This window comes from Euphorbia lathyris, chromosome 2, assembly GCF_963576675.1.
Source record: "Euphorbia lathyris chromosome 2, ddEupLath1.1, whole genome shotgun sequence".
Classification (NCBI taxonomy): domain Eukaryota; kingdom Viridiplantae; phylum Streptophyta; class Magnoliopsida; order Malpighiales; family Euphorbiaceae; genus Euphorbia; species Euphorbia lathyris.
In genome coordinates this window covers 86,061,309-86,082,211 of record NC_088911.1, presented here as the reverse complement: position 1 = coordinate 86,082,211, position 20,903 = coordinate 86,061,309, and the positions used below count along the sequence as shown (strand labels likewise).

At 37.3% G+C, this 20,903-nt stretch overlaps 1 protein-coding gene across 1 annotated transcript; it reads right to left on the bottom strand.

Annotated features, from left to right (window-relative positions):
- Positions 1-328: 328 nt before the first annotated feature.
- Positions 329-20,377, bottom strand: LOC136218823 (uncharacterized). The gene is made up of 7 exons (XM_066005945.1): positions 19,955-20,377; positions 18,880-19,107; positions 18,294-18,367; positions 1,985-2,144; positions 1,707-1,826; positions 1,459-1,567; positions 329-811 (listed from the first exon to the last, which is right to left on the bottom strand). The coding sequence occupies exons 1-7, from the start codon at positions 20,189-20,191 to the stop codon at positions 630-632; spliced, it is 1,110 nt and encodes a 369-aa protein (XP_065862017.1). The 5' UTR covers positions 20,192-20,377; the 3' UTR covers positions 329-629.
- Positions 20,378-20,903: the final 526 nt, after the last annotated feature.

Here is a 20,903-nt window from a genome sequence, read left to right as displayed (position 1 = left end):
TTTTTTAAGGTATTGCTCTCTAAATGAATTTTATGTAACATCTTGTGCTCTCCAAAGGGTAAATCCCTATTATCTCACAACTCACAAGTAATTGCTAAATGCATGATGTTTTCCCCCTAAAAACGCTCACGATGTGATTTCTCTTGACATTGTTAAAGGTTCCCCAGAACACATCCGCAGGCACTTCTGAAGTACCATTACAGATATCAAAGGTAAACCTTGGATGTTTCACAAGTCGCAACCATTCAGGAAGTAAAATTAATACTACCATATCAACTCAAATTTCAAGCAGATAAGTGTGTTCACGAATTGGTCTATTTCCCAAAGCCATTTTAAAGAAAAACAATACCAGATATATATATATATATATATATATATATATATATATAGTTTCAAAGTAAACACTAGAGAATTTAAGAAAAAAGAACATCCTCAAGCATTTACAGGTCACCACTCGGATATTTGAAGTTCCTCCAAATAAGTCCCATCTTCTATACAAAAGTCCTAACAACTTATTTTCATGTAAGATCAACTCTCTAAATTTACCTAGAGGAGAAACATTTACAAGGATAGTATAACTCACAAAGCTAGAGATTCCGAAACATCAGTATGAGCATGTTGACTTTATTTTAATCAAGTTCCAGCACCACTTTACCAGGAATTAACCTTTTGTCTTTTGCTTGATGAGCCTCTCTCACCTGCGTGATGGGGAATGTTTTGTCGATGGGTATCTTCAGCTTCCCAGCTTCAGACAAACGGCGGATCTCATCCAACCCATCTGAATCAGCTCTCATATAAGTCCACGAGTATTCTGCACCAGTTGTAACAATTAGGCATTGTTTTAATCAATCTCAGACAGCACGAAAGCATCTACAGACAGACTTCAGCAGAAAATTACATTCCACAGGAGCATGCACGGCCTGTTATATGTGCTTTCACGTACCTATATTTATTTTAGAGGGGAAGGAGTGATGGAGGAGTAACAAGACACTGAATCAGGGGATATATGAAAATGATCTCTAGCATTATACATAGACTGGTGGTAAGGGTTTTAAAAACATGCATCGATATGAACATTTTGATTTGTCTTCCTACGAAAAGAATTAAATTAATATCATCTAATTTAGGTATCAACATGACATACTCCTCAAATGCATTTTCCTAAATCCCACATCATATGGTTGTTCCACACCATTAGAAATCGAATTGGATGCTACAGGAGGCAGAATCTGAATGTAAATTTCTCTGCTACCACTTCCTCACTATGCTTAAAACTTGTTGATATTAGGTGTTTCGTGCTTCAATATAGATACGTGTATATATATATATATATATATAGGATGAACCACTTTGAGGCTAAAGGATGGAAATACATCAAAAAAGTAAAACAGAATACTTAGAAAACGAGTCTTTTTAATTTTTTGCTACTTCGATGATGTATCCATAAACTTCAATTACCTATTCCATGAGAATATCGGCATTGGATCTGTTTCTTCAGCAATAGAGCTGTAGCAATAGGAAGCCCAACTGTTAGTCCACATTTATCAGCCAAGGATGCTGCCTCACCCTGTAAACAAGAAGAAGAAAATTCCTTAAAAGCACTGTATAGCAGCATTTGGGGAACTAACTTCTAATTACAGGATGTGATGAAAATCAAACATCTCTCTTCTTAAAATGAAAGAAAGGGTTGCAAGACAATGTCTTGCCTGAAGAGTCATATAGTGTCCACCTCTCTTTAAAAAGTTTACACCAACCCTTTCCGTTTCTGGAACGCCAATTGTGTCCAAAACAGCATCAAATTTCCCCTTAATTACTACTTCCACATCCTGCATTACAAGCAAGCTAGACTGTTAATAAACTCTCTCTTACAACCAACTTGTAAATTCCGAATAGGAGCAAGCAACTACAAGTTTTGCTGGCATGGACAAAAGAAACTTGAACAATTAGCAGTGCAATAAGCAGATGAACTCATGGTTATCATCACCTCGGAAGTGTAGTCAACAGCCTGCTCAACACCAGCTTTCAGTATACGATCTCTGCTTTGGCTTCCACAGGTAGTTGTAACATGACACCCTGCAGCTACTCCAAGCTGAATGGCAGCGAAGCCTACTGCTCCACCACCACCCACCACTAACAGTCTTTGCCTGTATAAATTAGATTGAAGATGAATCTGTAAGGGAATTGCATTCGCAATCTACAAAAAGCATATGGTAGTATTTATGATGCAGAGGATGATTTGAAGATAAACATTAAAGCAAAATTATTTGCTCTAATCCAGTGGCCGAAAATTAAAATCTTCAGAAGACCAATGCAGATTACTGACATCTCAGTTCATATAATATGATGAAGTACTGTGTAAGGTGAATTCGATGAATAATAACAATCTCTTGGAAAGAGCTTAATCAAATTCACTCAAGAAAGGTAGAAAACATATCATAATAGCTGATTGCTTACAGAACAAACAATAACTCCATATTTAAACAAACAACTGAAATTTAAAAGAATATCCCTCATGATTCGTATTATATAAGCTAGATAGCTGGAAAAGGAAAAAAAATGGAATAAAAAAATGGCACACTAACAAAATAGTGGTGAAGCAGATCCCCAATTTTGAAAACCCTGTATCCATTGCCAGTCTATACTTTCAGAGAAGATAACTTTGTCATTGGTTAGTATTATGTATTTATTACTTTGAGCTTGGCAACACAAAATCACACAAATTTTGCATGTTCTAATGACCTAAGAATGAGAGAATATGATCGACTCTAGCAATCATCTCTAACTTTAGCCCTACAAGACTATGTATTCAGTATTCACTTTTCTCTCCTAATACATCTGAAGATTCTTGTCTACATATTGCTGGCAGTTTCCTTAGATTAAAAATTGGGCTTCAACTTGTGACATTTATAATTTTTATTCTTTATCCACAACATGAAGTCTAAATTAAATGACCATAGTATATCTCAGGCACTAACTATCCCCCAAAAACAAACAGAAAAGTAAAAAGAAAAAGGAAAAATGTCAAGGCCCCTAATCACAGAAATGAGTCACAAGCAAATCACAAACATACATTTTGGATTATGTTTAGAAACTCTTTTGCCTATTTCACCTATGTTGAGCTAAGATAAATTCCAAGGTTCATGAAGAGAATCATTTGATCTCAATGGGAAAAAATATCTCAATAAAGTAGTACCACTTGTGCTACCATTATCCTATCCAATCTCAAATACAAGCTCAGAAGGTACGAAAATAACTATAACATAGTAACTGACAGCATGTCCTCTTAAGGAGACTTGTGTTTTTAGGTACATGGAGAAAGGCTTAATACATATTCAGTCCCTCCAACTTGCACCCAAAACCCTAATGACCCCCCAAATTTTCAAAATGACCTTTTTGCCACCTCAACTTGCTTAAAAGAACCTTTCCGCCACCTCAACTTGCTTAAACTATGTTAGAGACCATGTAATATACCAAGAATACATGGGATACCATGTAGATTAAGGGACTACATTGATATATTTTAATTACGAGCACTGCACATATATATGCAAGACATTCCTAAAACCACTCCTTAAATCAAAGAAACATAGTAGCCTACTGGCCACCAATAGTTGTCTTGTAGCAGCCTATAGTCAACAAGCATGCTATACAACAACAACAAAGCCTTAGTCCCGAAATGATTCGGGGTCGGCTAACATGAACCATCATATAAAACCGTGCAATCAAGTCGTGTCAGCGACACAAATTCTCTCCCTCCACTCTGTCCTATCCACTACTATATTCTCCTCAATCCCTAATAAACTCATATCACTCTCGATCACCCTCCTCCAAGTTTGCTTAGGTCTTCCCCTACCCCTCACCACTACATCCCTTTGCCACTCTTCAGTCCTCCTAACCGGCGCATCAAGCGCTCTTCGTCTTACATGGTCAAACCACCTTAGTCGGTTTTCCCTCATTTTATTCTTAATAGATGTAACCCCTACTTTTGTCCTAATTATTTCATTACTCACCCGATCCTTTCTCGTATGACCACACATCCATCTCAACATACGCATCTCCGCCACCGACATCTTATAAATGTGACAGTGTTTCACTACCCAACACTCCGTACCATATAACAATGTTGGTCTGATTGTTGTGCGGTAGAATTTTCCCTTCAATCTATTAGGCATGTCGGGGTCACAAAGGAAACCCGTAGCACTCTTCCACTTCAATCAATCTCAACAAGCATGCTATACATTTATTATATTGACTTGTTCTCTAACCCTCTCCTCAAGCTGAAGTATGGATTTTAATCATGTTTAGTTTACTACAAGTATAGATAACATAGTCTTAAAGACAATATACTCAAGATACTTTAGAATATATAAAATATAATCTGGAACACGCAATCTAGAAGAACAAATCGAACAAGAGAGACGACAACAGGACATCAAGCTTTGTCAGAAATAAAGAAGCAAAACTCAGTTGTAAGCAAGAGGCTACCAGCAACGTCAATGCAGAAAAGGAGATGCACCAAAAAACTAATCGAACAGTCATATTGGAAGCAGAGAGGCGATTGCACCGGAAGAAGAACCTGCTCACAAGGGAAGACAGTGAAGTTGAAAGAAACAGCCCAAAAATACAAACCCAGGCGCAAAGGAAGAAATTGAAGACAAACTAGGCTCTGATACCATGTTACAGACAATGTAATACACCGGGAATGCATGGGATATCATGTAGATTAAGAGACTACATTGATATATTTTACTTAAGAGCACTACACATAGACATTCCTAAAATCACTCCTTAAATCAAGGAAACATAGTAGCCCTACTAGCCACCTATAGTTGTCTTGTCTTGTAGCAGCCTATAGTCAACAAGCATGCTATACATTTATTACATTGACTTGTTCTTTAACAAACTACAAGTGATGTGTGGAGTGTGTGGTACTGCCATGGCAGTTTTGAAAGTTTGGGAGGTCATTAAGTGTTTGGATGCAAGTTACATGGGCTGGCTGGGTATGATAGAGAAAACCAAATAGACTAGCCAGAAATAACTGAGGAAGACAGTAGAAAGGAAATGAAGATGGTTGATTTATTAAATAGGGAACGGAACCCCACAGTATTATTTAATAACCTATCTCACTAACAGATAATCTAACACCCACACCCTTACACGTGACTACCCCTCCTTCTAGTATATTCCCTTAAAGTCTTGGGTCCTCCCTTACTCATCATCTTATTACTATCATTGCCACCCTCTCGAAGATTAGTCTTGCCCTCAAGACTAAGAGTGGGATATTGAGCTCGTATATTGATTTCGTCTTCCCACGTTGCTTTATCCACAGTCTCACCATGCCACTGAATGAGCCACTGTTTCACTTGCTCACCTTGCTGATGAACCATTCGTGTTGCTAACACCTCTTGAGGGTGATCGGAGTCCTCAATGGAAAGCTCAAAACCAGCTGGCAGTGAAGGTTCAGCTTCAACCGGGTTGCTGGCCTGTTTCAACATGGAGGCATGAAATACGGGATGGACCTTGGACTCTGTTGGTAACTTCAGCTCATAAGCAACTTCCCCGATGCGACGCAGAACTTGAAGTGGACCATAGTAACGAGCAGCTAAATTTCGATTGACCCGACGAGCAACAGACTGTTGTTTATGGGGCCGCAATTTCAAATAAACTCAGTCCCCCACAACAAAGTGCACATCACACCTACCCTTGTCAGCCTTGGATTTCATCTGTTGCGGTGCTTTATTGTATTGCAATTGAGTGAGTACTTCTTTTCGATCAGCCAACTACCTAGCAACACACTCAACACAGATTTCCCCCAAAATAAATTGAACCGGTGTGGGCGGTTCCATGCCGTAAACCACTTCAAAAGGAGTCATGTAGGATGATACATGAAATGTTGTGTTAAACCAAAAATCAGCCCACAGCAACCAGTGAGCCCAAGACCATGGTTGTTCAACTGAGAAACAACGCAAATAAGCCTCCACACAGCGATTAGTTACTTTCGTTTGTCCATCGGTCTCTGGGTGGTAAGCCGAAGAGAAACGCAACTGAGTGCCTTGCAATTTGAATAATTCAGTCCAGAAACTACTCTTGAAAATAGTGTCGCGGTCACTTACAATTGTAGTTGGAATGCCATGTAAGCGAACAATTTCTTTGATGAAGAGTTTAGCAATTGAACTAGCAGAATACGGATGTTTGAGAGCAATGAAATGAGCATATTTACTCAATCTTGCATCAAATCCCTTAGACCTTGGCAGTCCCGTAATAAAATCCATAGGAATTTCAGACCGTACAACTTCGGGAATGTGCAAAGGTTGCTCTCAAACATCTGTATTCTGCTCGTTCAATTGCTAAACTCTTCATCAAAGAAATGAGCATATTTACTCAATCTTGCATCTAATCCCTTAGACTTTGGCAGCCCCATAATAAAATCCATAGGAATTTCAGACTGTACAACTTCGGGAATGTGCAAAGGTTGTAATAAACATGTCGGAGCTAGGGTGGAAGACTTGTACGTTGGCAGACATCACAATTGCGCACGAAAGCCTGGACCGATTTACTCATGCCCACCCAATACAGACTTGTTGCCAACTGTCTATAAGTCCTGTAGAAACAAGAGTGGCCTCCGTGGTAGAAGAGTGAAACTCATGGAGCAGAGAGGGATTTAATCAGGATTAATCAGATATTACTAGCCTGTTTCTATAAAAAAGGACTCCTTTCACATCTAAACTCTTCCTAGACTATGGATCTCTCATCAAGTCAGCTTTGATCTTCGATAAATAAGGGTCAGTATCCACCTCTTGGATGAGATTCGCTCCATCATCCCATTGAGGAAACGAATTTAGCAATGTAAGTTCGCCTTCCTCGCGTCGAGAAAGGGCATCAGCCGCTACATTCAATTTTTCGGGCTTGTAGAATATTTCAAACCTATAACCGAGCAGCTTGGCGACCCAATTTTGCTAGTCACAGGTGGTTATCCACTGATTGAGGAGGTGACGCAAGCTTTTCTAATCCGTGAGTACTCTGAAGGTTTTGCCCAACAAATAAGTGCGCCAGTGTTGAATAGGTATTCTACTGCTGCACCTCCAAATTGACATTTCTTATAGTTGGCTACGAACTGATAATTAGACAGAATTTGAAGGACAACCTCTACGTGTTGCAAGTGAGATTCCCAGCTTCTACTGAATATCAGTATGTCGTCAAAGAATACCAAAACGACTTTACGCAATAAGGGACGAAAAATGTCATTCATAGTGGCCTGAAATATCGTCGGCACATTCATCAATCCAAACAGCATAACTAGGTACTTGTAATGACCATTGTGAGTTCGGAATGCCGTCTTTTCCACATTTCCTCGCCTCATCACAATTTGGTAGTACCCGGACTTCAAGTCGATTTTAGAGAAATAGCACGACCCGTGTAGTTCATCTAACAACTCATCCACCACTGGAATTGGGTACTTATCTGGGACGATGACCCTGTTAAGAGCCATATAATCCACACACAGTTTCCAAGTGGCACCTTTCTTCTTAACCAAGAGAACGGGGCTGGAATAAGCACTAGCACTACTGCGAATAATGCCCTGCTCAAGCATGTCGTTAGCCTGTCGCTGGATTTCATCCTTATGGTGGTGCAGGTACCGGTAGGGACGTACATAAACAGGTCCGATGCCAGGAACCAGATTGATAGCATGTGAAATCATCCTTGGAGGTGGTAATCCCTTGGGCTCTTAGAAAACAAAAGAGAATTTGGTGAGGAGCGAATCAAAGTGATTCTGCGGATTTGGCTGTGACCCCTTAATATTGCCCTGGCCCTCTTGTTTAATTGCAACCACATTACTCACTCCATCCTCCAACCAGACTTGTAGAAATGTACTTTTGGCAACTGTGTTCCACACCCTATAATTCAATTCGTTTCCCACCCTTCCAAAACTTCAACTTCCTTGCTTTCCAATCATGGTAGACTTCCCCCAAGGTTTGTAACCATTTGATTCCCAAAATTAAGTCTAGGTTGCCAATCTCCAAAATCAATGCTTTAATTCTTCCCTCAAAGTCCCCTACAGCGAAACTAATAACTGGGCAATATTGAGAAACCCTAAATCGGTACCATCACCCAAGCGTATGGTAACTCCTTCCCAACTTCAATTGGTAGACCCAGAGATTCAACTAAACGTTTTGAAACAAAATTGTGGGTGACACCACTTTCGATTAAAATAGAAACAAGAATTCTCCTAATTTCTCCATTCAATTTGCACGTTTTGAGGATTCCGAGTCAACCCGTTCCACTCTAGGATTTGACATTCACCTCTCCTACCCTCCGTTTCCTCCTCTTCTGTGTCGATGGCTTCTGCTACAACTATCTCTCCCTCAGCGTTCACATCCTCATCATCGGTGAGAAGCAGAATTCTCAATTTTCCCTCATTCAGGCCTTTGACAAAATAGCCAAGGTACAGTAATTCCGGCTGACGTGTCACAACTGAGGCCACCAACTCAAATTCCTCGGTGTATTATGCAACTGTACCACTTTGTTGTATTGCCACTAATTCTTCATAAGGGTTCTGGAGCTCTTGATGACTGAAATGATGTAAAAGCTCTTCCTTGAAGACATTCCAGGTCAGCTGTAGAGTGGATTCTTTCAAAATCGTGAACCAATTGATTGTTGCCCCTTCCGTACATATTTCGGTGTTGTCAAGCCATAAATCAGCCAATGTGTAATTAATTCGGAAATACGTAACTGCGCTCGTTAGCCACCCCCTGGGGTCAACACTTTCAAACATTGGCAGCTTAACTCTTCTCCGTGCCAGCTGAGGTGGTGGAGCCACCACATCAGCGGTGTTAGCCAGATTAGCACCACCCAACTCAAGGTGTCTCCCACCTTACTTCTAGCACCGGTGCTGCCCTCGGTAGTTTCCACTCGTACGGCTCATCCCCTGGAAACCGAGTCCTCCTCCATCATTGATTGCTTCTCTTGCCTTTCCACCCAATCTGAAAACTGAGCCCTGAACTCCTCTAAGGCAACCAGCATCGAGGTCACATTTTGAGACAACCTGGTGGCCTGATTTCCCATCCCAGTAAGCTGCTTCTCTACCCCTGCAAACTTAGCATCTATGGTGTCGAGCTTGTTTTGGATCTGAGGATCCATGTCGCCGATAGTGTTTAGTATCCGGTAGGTCGGGCCAAAATGATAAAGAAAACCAAATACAATAAACAAAAATAACCGAGGAAAGACAGTAGAAAGGAAATGAAGATGGTTAATATATTAAATAGGGAATGGAACACTGTTTCCTTCTCCCCCTTCACTTAATACAAGAAAGAGCAAGAATAACCCAAAGGGACAAGCCCCCTTAATCCCTTGTCCCAAGGAGAATTCCCCAAAATAGCTCCTACACCCATACCCACAAAATAGACCCCAAAGTATTATTGAATAACCTATCTCACTAACATACAAACTAACACCCACACCCTTACGCGTGACTACCCCTCCTAGTATATACCCTTAAAGTCTTGGGTCCTCCCTTACTCATCATCTTATTGCTATCGGGGTATGTATTAAGCCCGTGGAAATACAGAGCTAATTCAAAATACAGTAAGTGAAATATAGAAATTTAAAAAATAAAAATCAGAGCTAAATAAAACAATAAACCAACAAAATTACAATAAAAAACCCTTCTCGAAAATGCAGATGTTCTCAAGCTCAAATTGCTAACCATTATCCCTCCCAGATCTCAAATACAAGTTCAGAACATGTGATCATAAAAGGACTTGTGTTTGAAGGTACATGGAAATACATAGCTAATTCAAAATATAGATGAGTGATATATAGCAATATAAAACATAAAACCAGAAAAAGGAAATACAAAAAATAAAAATACAAACAAAACAAAACAAAAAACAGCAAAATTACAATAAAAAACCCTTCTCCAAAACGCAGATGTTCTCAAACTCAATATTGTGGTAAGCACATATTCCTGTGAATTATCTGTAGAAAGACAAACATACAAACTAGAATTTCTCATTTGCTATATTTCATCCTTTGAAATCCACACAGTTCCATGCCTTTCCATTTAAATGCAAAGCATGAAATAAAATCCAATCGTCTCAACTAATTGACTCCTAACACTGCCTTAACTCCATTTGACAGCAAAAGATATATATATGTTTGAGAATTCAATTAGAGTATTTAAATTTGAAAATCTGAACTACATATTAAATCCCTAATTAGCAACCAGCGCCAAGATGTGATTGTATTCACAACTAAATCCAGTTCCAAGGTTAGGGTTACATCAATAACACTATGTGTACTACTATCTAAATCCACCATCAGACATCACAAGAATTTTTTTACATAAAACAACAATCATGCATGGTTTGAGAAATCGATACGCCTGTTATATTATGCATGGAGATCTCAGATATATCCACAGTTGCAACTAAACTTTCTTCTTCGCCATCAGCGCATTATTTTTCTTGAATTTCTGACCAAAACGATTTTGACAGTTAGAGCCTGGTGTGACCATTTTGTCGCAATTAAAGAAAGAACAAGCTCTTCCATTTGATGTTCCTCCTCTGTCGATTGATGGTGTAATTCCATGTGAAAAGAAAACAATATGTTCTTCGCTACTCCTCTTGAATGGGCGGCCCGGTGCACTACGCGTCCTCGTGAGGGTCCGGGGAGGGGTCCCACCACAAGGGTGTACTGGGGGCAAGCCTTCCCCTTCCAATTTTGTTGGCAAGAGGCCGCTCCTAAAACAATATGTTCTTTGCTACTCCTCTTGAATAACAAAAAGAATCAAGATTCACATAATACACTTGGAGATCATAAAAATATTAAGCTCTTGTTCTCATGTAGAAGAACGAGTCTGAGCAGTCATTTGCTCAAACCTGGATTCACATTCTTCAAAAGAACCAATGTCACATAGTTTTGGATAATCCACCAATTTTTTGCTCGTTACTGGGGGACCAACCATGGTGCATGCATGGTGCATGCTATTTGCAGATGATATTGTGTTGGTTGATGAGACGGAAGAAGGAGTGGAGAGGAAGTTGGAACTATGGAGACAAACTCTAGAATCTAGAGGCTTTAAGTTGATCCGAAGTAAGACAGAATATTTGGAGTGTAAGTTTAGCGGCCATAGGAGTAGGGAGGCAGGGACAATCACCCTAGATGGGAGAGTTGTTCAGGCCTCGGATTGCTTCCGGTATTTAGGATCTATTATCCAAACGGATGGAGAAGTAGATGGAGATGTTGCTCATAGGATTAAAGCTGGTTGGTCGAAGTGGAAGAGTGCTACGGGTTTCCTTTGTGACCCCGGCATGCCTAATAGATTGAAGGGGAAATTCTATCGGACGGCAATTAGACCAGCATTGTTATATGGTACGAAGTGTTGGGCAGTGAAACACTGCCACATCCATAAGATGTGGGTGGCGGAGATGCGTATGTTGAGATGGATGTGTGGTCATACGAGAAAGGATCGGGTGAGTAATGAAATAATTAGGACAAAAGTAGGGGTCACATCTATTGAGAATAAAATGAGAGAAAACCGACTAAGGTGGTTTGGCCATGTGAGACGTAGAGCGCTTGATGCGCCGGTTAGGAGAACCGAAGAGTGGCAAAGGGATGTAGTGGTGAGGGGTAGGGGAAGACCTAAGCAAACTTGGAGGAGGGTGATCGAGAGTGATATGAGTTTACTGGGAATTGAGGAAAATATGGTAGTGGATAGGACGGAGTGGAGGGAGCGAATTTGTGTCGCTGACACGACTTGATTTCACGGTTTTATATGATGGTTCATGTTAGCCGACCCCGAATCATTTCGGGACTAAGGCTTTGTTGTTGTTGTTGTTGTACTGGAGGACCAACCGAATAATCTCAGCCTAACTTTGGCTGACCCCTTTAAAAGTTGCACAATACCCTCTTTACCTCATCCAGCTCCGATGGCAGAAGAATTGAAGAAATTAAGCTGACCCAGGGGTCTGATTAATGCATAAATTGAAAAAACCTTCAACTCCATACGTGACTCGCTGATTCTTTTTACAACTAAGTCCTTATAAGTTATAGCGGAAAGGAAATACCAACTCAATCATGTATATGTTCTTCAATGAAAGGGTCGGTTTGACAACATTTCGAGTCAATGGACCACGTTGGTCTTTCGTCCCACTTTATGGACCAATTACTCCCTGCCCCTGAACTCATAAACCCTATCGTTATTTAATTAGACAATAAATAATGTGGAAATCCGGTTTGTGAATATTTAAGAACAAAGGAATTTCCATATACTGGTTCTGCTCATTACCCAGGATTCCACGAGTTAAATTACTGGTTTCACTAATCATTTGTCCAATCATGTACAGATAAATTGCAAGTTCGACCTTCAAAGAAATTAGCTTAGCCATCCCCCTTTTTCTTGCAGTATGTCCAGCCCATTCTCGTTAATATTGTGATTTTTTTTCCCCTATCTTCTTGATACATTATTAAGAATGCTTCAAGTTGTTGTCAGAAAGCTCAAAAGTACCCCTACTAGTCTTGGCTATGACACCAATTTGAGATTTTTTAACTGGATCATGTTTAGAAGTACTTCTGCCTGTTCTACCTACCTTTAACTTTAGAAAAAAATTCGAGTTCATTAAGATAGGACCCTTTTGATCAATAAACGAACTTTGTAAAACACGTGTACTTCTCATTGTCCTTTCATTCTCAAAAACAAGTTCAGAAGGATTGTAAGCGGCAGTGTATTATCTAAATGGTACTCACATTGTTAGGCACGTGGAAATACATATCTACTTCAAAAAAAAAAAAACACAGACCAGCAACTTGAAATAATAAAACAATATATCAACATAATAAGAAAGACTAAACAAAAAAACCTAGTTTTTTTTGCAACATCTCGACCCCTCCTCACTGTACTGGTCCTTTACGAGAAAAACAGCACTCTCACTCAAACTCACACACTCGTATCTGAGATCCCACTTCTTTGGCATGGAAAACGATAACATGAAAGAAGGATGCCTTATCCTCCACGTTTTAGTATCTCATATTCCTTTAGTAAATTTAGTGTATAAAGAAAAGGTTGCAGCCACCTAAAAGGGGAAAAGGAAACAACTAAGCGCCTTACACCACTACATCAATGAATCTTTAAACTTGTTATATTTAAGCCAGTGTTGGAAAAAAAATTGATTGTGCTTATGTAATTAAATTCAGTTCTCTACAACTTTAGCCAGCTTTCATGATTTATTTTGAAAAAAAACAACTCGATTGAATTGGCAAGTACCTTTCACTTATGAAAACTTAACTGAACTAGAATGCTAATGTAACATTAGGTGAAAAAACGGTATAATGATTAAAAAAATAAAAGAAAAACTAATTTTTTAGATTTGAAGTTATAAATCATCGAAGGCTGGCATTTTATACAGATAATTTGCAAATTATTAGCTAGAATTGCAATACACACACACACATATATATATATAATTTAAAAAAAAGGACAAAAAATAAAGATATTTTAGCGCAATTTGGCCTTAAATTTAAGAGAGGCTGGCCCCTAGCTTCTTGTTGACTCATGGATATAAAACTAGCAGAAGTAGTTCCATAAGACTTTTTCTAAGAACATAGAGTAGTGCTATAAAGGTTGTTAACCAGGTTTGTTTGACTGTTTTCCCATATTTATAGTGTAGAACAACATAACATTTTGATGGATTTGAAACGGAGAAAAAAAAAACATCAGTATAATAAGGTGTTGTTTGCTAAAACTGAAAACTAAGTGTTGAAAAAATTAAGTGTTAATTTAGAGTCAAATTAACAAAGTGGAATAGTATAATAAAGTTACTCCCTCCATTCCATTATATAAGTCATTCTAGAGTGTTCCACACAAATTAAGAAATACAATTAATATATAGAGTCAAATTAATGAATTTATATTGGTTAACTAAAAAAAATTATCTCTCATGTAATGTTTGGGGAATAAGCCTTGGAATGTTAAAAAACACATGGACCAAGACAAAAATTTAATGTTTGGACCGAAAAAGTAAAACGACTTACGACTTATATTTGGGAAAAAAACTAACTTGCTTGAATGACTTAAGTGGAATTGAGGAATATTTGATAAATACTAAAAACAAATTAATGAATTTAAGGATATTAAGATTTTTTAAATATAAAAATCCTTTTCATGAATTTTTTTATGCTAAATGGTAAAATAAATCAAGTTTTACAGAAGAATCTAGAATTTTTTTCCTAGTGTTCATCCTAAAATTTTAATTCAAATATTTCGACGTGATAGGTTAATTTTTTAAATTAATCAAAAAGTTCAAGTATTATCAAGCAAGCTGAAAACCAATGAGCACTTAATATATTAATTTAAGTGCTTAATAACATTATCAAACATCCCTTTAAGTTAATTCAGAAAAAGGTAGTTGACTTCATATCAGAAATATTGCAAAGGTTGTCTCCAGCAAAAATTGCAATAGGTTGTCTCCAGCAAGAAACTAAATTTTCTTATATAGAAATGAGAAATTCTAAAATTAAGTTTGAAGAGAAGTTGAGGATGCAAGGATGTTTGCTTGGATAGTATGATACAAGAAAATTTTACCTAAATGGTTAGTAATAGAACTTCAAAAAAATTGAGTTCTAATGTCGGAAATTAACAAATGATTTTCCCTACAAGCAATTTTTGTAGATGGTGATATCAAATTTGAGATTTTTCGATTTGACTGGAAATATATGATAATCAACTAAGGTGTATAATGGACACAATGTAAGCAATTCTCAGGTTAGAAGGGTATGGGATCATGTAAAGTTGGAACTACTTTTGGTAATTGAAAGACCAGTTCTAAAATTCCAATCTTGAAATATATACATTCGCAGGTTGGATTTTAAGATTGTTAAGACAAGTAGTATTTTCATCTTATAATAATGGAAACGAAAGCAATGGATGAAATTTCACTAGCCAAACCTAAAACAAGCTTTCTTTTTCTAGGTACCAAATCTGTTATATCTATCTATTATAGATGAAACGCACAATTGATAAAATGCCACACCAGCTAAATAGATGATGTGTAAAAATATTAGAAAACAAGCAATATGTCAAAACGTTTCTCCTTGGTGAAGGTCTAAAAGAAAATTACCTCTACTATATATTGCTTACAAAAACGATTAAAAGAACCTAACCAGATCGGTTACAAAAACCTTCATGGATTAAAGAAACTTCATCCCCTTGGTGCCCCCATATCTGTCACAAAACAATATCCTTTTTCACTTCAAACTGCCACAGCTCCACTCTTTGTCATGTGCGAAGTACAAAATTCTTACCAAAGAACCAAACACAAAAACAATTTCTCCTATGGATTACGTTGATTCAACTCCAAGTTCACTGATAATGTGAGGAATATCAAGGTACCAAAACTTCCTGTTAAGGTTCATCTTTTTAAACTCGTGTGTTTGAAAGAAAATGGTTGGCTTTGGACATGCAGAATCCTCTACCTCTTGTGGATGAGAAGAAGAAAGTCATTCAAAATGTTGATGAAGAATGGAAAAAATTTAGGATACTCTGGGAGTAATACACCCGACGAATCAATTAATGTCACATGTATACATTTTTTTCTTTACTCCAATCATCTATGCAGTGGTATGCAGAAAGATTTTCATTGGTCGAGTGTATGCTATTGAGGCCTCAATTGTACGCATCATGAAGAGTCGAAAAGAAAAAGGCAAGAACTTCTTTTTTTTTGTGGAAAAAGGCAATTTAGACTAAAAATATATTATATAAATTTAAAACCCAAAACTAAATTTCAAAAAATAAATTTGACACGTATGGTAGGTTGGAGCAATTGACTACATCAGCGGTAGAAAAAAAAATATCCTTATTTTTTTAATCACTTCAATTCTCCTTTTTGTTTAATTTGAAATTCAGTGCAAGTAAAACCCAAACCCAAAAGTATTCCAAATTATCCCACTGCCCCGAATCTTTCCTCTCTGTCTCTTTTCTCTCTTTTATCTTCTTCCTCTCTACACCCACTGAATTTCATTGTGCTTCTCTCTCTTCTATTATTTTTCTGCCATTCAAGAAGCTCTTGCCTTTTTCCATAAAAAAACACTCTGGCATTTTTCTTTTTGATTCTTCATGATACGTACAATTGAGGTCTCAATAGCATACCACCTGTCTTTGGAGAAATTTTACAGTACTCCGGGAGTAATACACCCGACTAATGAAAATCATTTCGCATACCACTACACGGGAGATGATTGGTGTAAAGAAAAAAATGTATACATGTGCCATTAATTGATTTGTCCGGCGTATTAGTCCCTGAGTATCCTAAAAAATTTCCTACCTTTGTCAACATTTTGAATGACTTTCTTTTTTTCATCACAAGAGGTAGAGGAATCTGCATGTCCAAAGCCAACCATTTTCTTTCAAACACACAAGATAAGTTTAAAAAAGATGAACCTTAATAAAAAAAACTTTTGGTACCTTGATCCTCCACACCTTATAAGTGAACTTGGAGTTGAATCGAAGTAATCCGTAGGAGAAATTGTTTTTGTGTTTAGCTCTTTGGTAAGAATTTTGTAATTCGCACGTGACAAAAGGTGGAGCAGTGGCAGTTTGAAGAGAAAAAGGATTTATAGGATTTTTTTTGTAACAAATATGGGGAACCCAAGGGGATGAAGTTTCTTTAATTTATTAAGGTTTTTGTAACCAATCTGTGTAGGTTTCTTTTTAATCTTTGGCGCAACGGTAAACGTTGTTGTCGTGTGACCAAGAGGTCACGGGTTCGAGTCTTAGGAGCGGCCTCTTGCCAAAATAAATTGGTAGGGGAAGGCTTGCCCCCAGTACACCCTTGTGGTGGGACCCCTCCCCGGACCCTCGCTCAGCGGGGACGCGTAGTGCGACCGGGCCGCCCTTTTTTTTTTTATAGTAGAGAGAATTTTCTTTTAAATCTTCACCAAGGAGATACGTTTTCACATATTGCTTGTTTTCTAATATTTTTACACATCATCTATTTAGATGATGTGGCATTTTCTTATCAATTGTGTGTTTCAGCTATTATAGATATATAATAGATTTTTAGTCTAAATAATGTCTATTTCATCTTCTGAATTTGTATTGTTGTACATGGTTCATGCTTTGACTTTCAAAGTTTTACTTTCTACAATTTATTTACTATTTTTTTAAATTAGTTTCTTTCTTTTTATGCATTTACGATTTGCCATTCCAAATTCTTATTATTATTTGCTACGATTGAGATAGTCCCAGAAATTTGATGAAATTTGATTATACTTCTCTTTAGAGATTGCGATATGTGAAGCTTTTGCCAAAATTGAACAATAGCAAACATATACAAATATACATGATTGATATATTTTTAATTTATACTTCTTTTGTTCCAATTATGAGACATAACTTTCTAGATCATGGCTTTTATTTTTGGTTAAACAGTATTATACACAAGAATGCAGTATCGACAACAATGATAACATATAATTGAAATAAGCAAGAGAAGAGATTCAATCCCAAGACTTTTCCCCCTCCCCCAAAAATTAGTAATAATTGAAAAAAAAATAAGGAAATAAGAGATTGTTCGAAATACGAATATCACGCTATGCTGTTCTACTTCTATGAATCCTTTTATAGGTTGTTATTATGTGTCCATATGTGCAGCAGCCATGTGTCTTATATTTAATATGTGCCAAAATTGAGTTATCTAAGTCCCTTCTCCTAGGTATCTACATGTCACAAGTGTCTCCTAGTTGTTCAAGTGTCCTAAGTCTTATCTAGGTAATTAAATGCCTGTCACATGCAATAACTGCATGAAACAGCAGTTGTACTCTAGGTACAACTCCTAATATGGGCTTGTACGTATGTATTATTATTTTTGGATGAATAACAGATAAGGGGGAGAAAGAGTTTAAGCCAGATTTACTTCGAGAGATCGGAGGGTTCTCTCTATGCGAGCTCTTAACTACAAGGGATCAAAGGGTTCTCTCTAACGAGCCCTTACATTTTAGTTATCATATACAGGTTCTAAAGGTTGACGATCAATCAAACCAGAAAATTATACCCTTCCCATAACTATATCCTAGGGCTATAACACAGGTTCAGCAAACATAATCTTTTTGGTTTGGCTATTTAGTAAAAGAATTAACAAAGATAATTGTTACTTGTCTTCACTTCCAAAGGGAAGGTATAAAAATTGAAGCCCTAAATATCCATAACAACAGGAAACACAGTCTAGTCAAAAGTAAGAACAATTACAACAGAACTTTAATAAAAAAGAAATCTGAAGTAATAAAATGGAAATATAACGTACCCCTCAGTTATCCTAGCCGTGCTTTTCAGAGCCCGCCATGCAGTTAGTGCAGCAAAAGGAATAGCACTTGCTTCCTGCAGGAGAAATAGAAAAGAAATTCAGGTCATGTCCTGTATTAAAATAGAGAAAAGTATTTTCCTTTTTTTTAGGAAAAAGAGAAAAGTATTTTTATAACGATGAAATTAGTTAAAAACATGAGAAATAAACATTCTGGAGGATGAACTAAAAGGATGTTATGGTGTCAAAAGCAAACTAACAGGCTGGCTTAAATTCTTACATCTTACTATCGACCACTATATTTAAAAATATTTATTGATTTGAGAATGCAAGTGTACACAGCCTAGACATTGTGTTATTTGGTTAAGGAGAGAACAAGTCAACCCCCAAGCTCATTGAATAGCATACAATTTAAGGGCACAAAGAAAAGTTTTCTGATACAAAATTGTCCATTCAATAATTGCAGCGTCCTATTTGCCAGTGCAATATATACCACAGAGGACAGACAACTATAAAAGTACACCATTAAAGAACACTACATGTATTACAAATTAACTATATGCACATAAGATCAACAGGGAGCACCTACCACATGTGTAATTGATGCAGGTTTTGCAGTAAGCTCATCTTCTGATAAAACTGCATAGTCAGTATATGTGCCCCTCACAGCAGTTGGATGCAATGCACCGAAAACTTCTTGCCCAACAGTCAGAGAATGAACTGAAGTTCCAGTAGCTGCAACTTCACCGCTTATATCACGACCCAAAATAAGAGGTAGTAGTGGCTCAAATATGGATCGACCATAACCTGATCGCATCTGAAAGCATTAAAATTATCTAAAAATATTCAATACTTAACGATAATTATAACTAACAATCATATTAATGTTTTTGTTTTAATTTGTTTGTTTTATTAATAAGGATAACATAGTTTAGTTCATCATCAATGCTATCCAGAGATTTGGCACAATACAGCCTTATTGCCCATGCTTCACTGTACACTAATAGTCTAATACAGAAAGAATTCAATGGAAACCTAAAATTAAATAGGCCTCCCCTCCCTGACATACATTTTCAAAAGTGGGCTTGCTGTTAGAAACCAGGAAAAAAATGAGTCAGTAGTGGACCAAGAATTGGATGACTTATGACCTCTGTACAATGTAGAAGATTGGGAATCTACAAAATCTAACAGTGTAGAACAGAAAGTAGCATTGACCGTCATAAACCACTGAACGAGGAGCTGAATCTTCTACTGTAAAAGTATTATATGGTTACCAAACCTTGGTTGCTTAAAAAAAAGAAGCATTTAAATTTGAATTCAGATGAGATTGTAACAGTTTTCATTTCCCAGAAAATATATGAATCAATCCACGCATACCTTTCTCCTTTTCAGTTTATAGTTTATAACCTTAAGAATAGTATGCATAAAGACTAATTACACCAATTTTAAATTATTCCACAGATATCAGAATCAGTCATCTAAAATTGCACCTACCAATCAATTATTTAATATTCTAAATTCACCAGTACCAACATTTCTTAAATCATTTAATGATTTCTTTCATGTTTCTAATCATTTCCTTTATCCCTACATCACATTCCGCTACATTTATTTAAACAAACAAAAGATGGAAATAAAAACAATAAAGATTACGAACAACTCACTCGAGTATCAAGAGGATTGATAGAGACAGCACGTGCTCGAACAAGAACTTCATTAGGCTTAAGCTGGGGAACCTCGACATCAGGCCATAGCTCCAGTACCTCAGGCCCACCGAAGCGAGGCAGCACCACCGCTCGGCAAGTGGTGACGAGGAACCTAACAGAGCCAAAATTGAACAAGAATTGGCGGGCACGGTTGAGAGAAGCAGTTTTAGAGCAGCGAGATTTCAAGATTTGCATCCTTTGTGTGTGGGAGAAATGAATGTGGGGAGCTCTAGTGCATTGAAAGGGGAATATGAGAAGTAGAGAGTGTGTTGGGTTAGGGTTACTGAATGAATGGAATAGTAGAAAGAGATCAAAAGAGTGGAATTGAGACGGTGGAACGTGTCTCTGCTATCATCCGCAGACTGGTCAGTTTTCTGTTCTAGAGTTTGTTGATATAAAATTCATATATACTTTTCAACCCCTAAATTTATCTTTTATTATGTTAAATCCCTTATATAATTTTTATTAGGGATCAATTCATCCTAACCTCGTTAAAAAAAGGGGTTAATTACAAAAATGGGTGTAATGGGAACCTCATTTACATTTTCAGACCCATTATCAACCAACTTACATACATAGCTACTTTCCCGAAATGCCCTTCATATATATATAAGAACTTATGCATTTTTCACCCCTAACATTTGTGAAAACTCGAACGACGAACATCTTCAACACCAAAAACTCGAACGACGAACATCTTCAACATCACCAATCTTTACATTTCTTCTTCCATCGTCTTCCAAACCGATTCCAATGGCAAGAACCGGCAAGAAGGTATGTTATTTTGTGATTTTTGATTAGGTTTTAACGCTTCTATTTCTATACTACGGTTTTTTACTTCTCCTACGATTTAGAAGTAGGGTTTACAAATTTATTGTGTTTTTTCATTGGTTCATAGCTTCGTTTT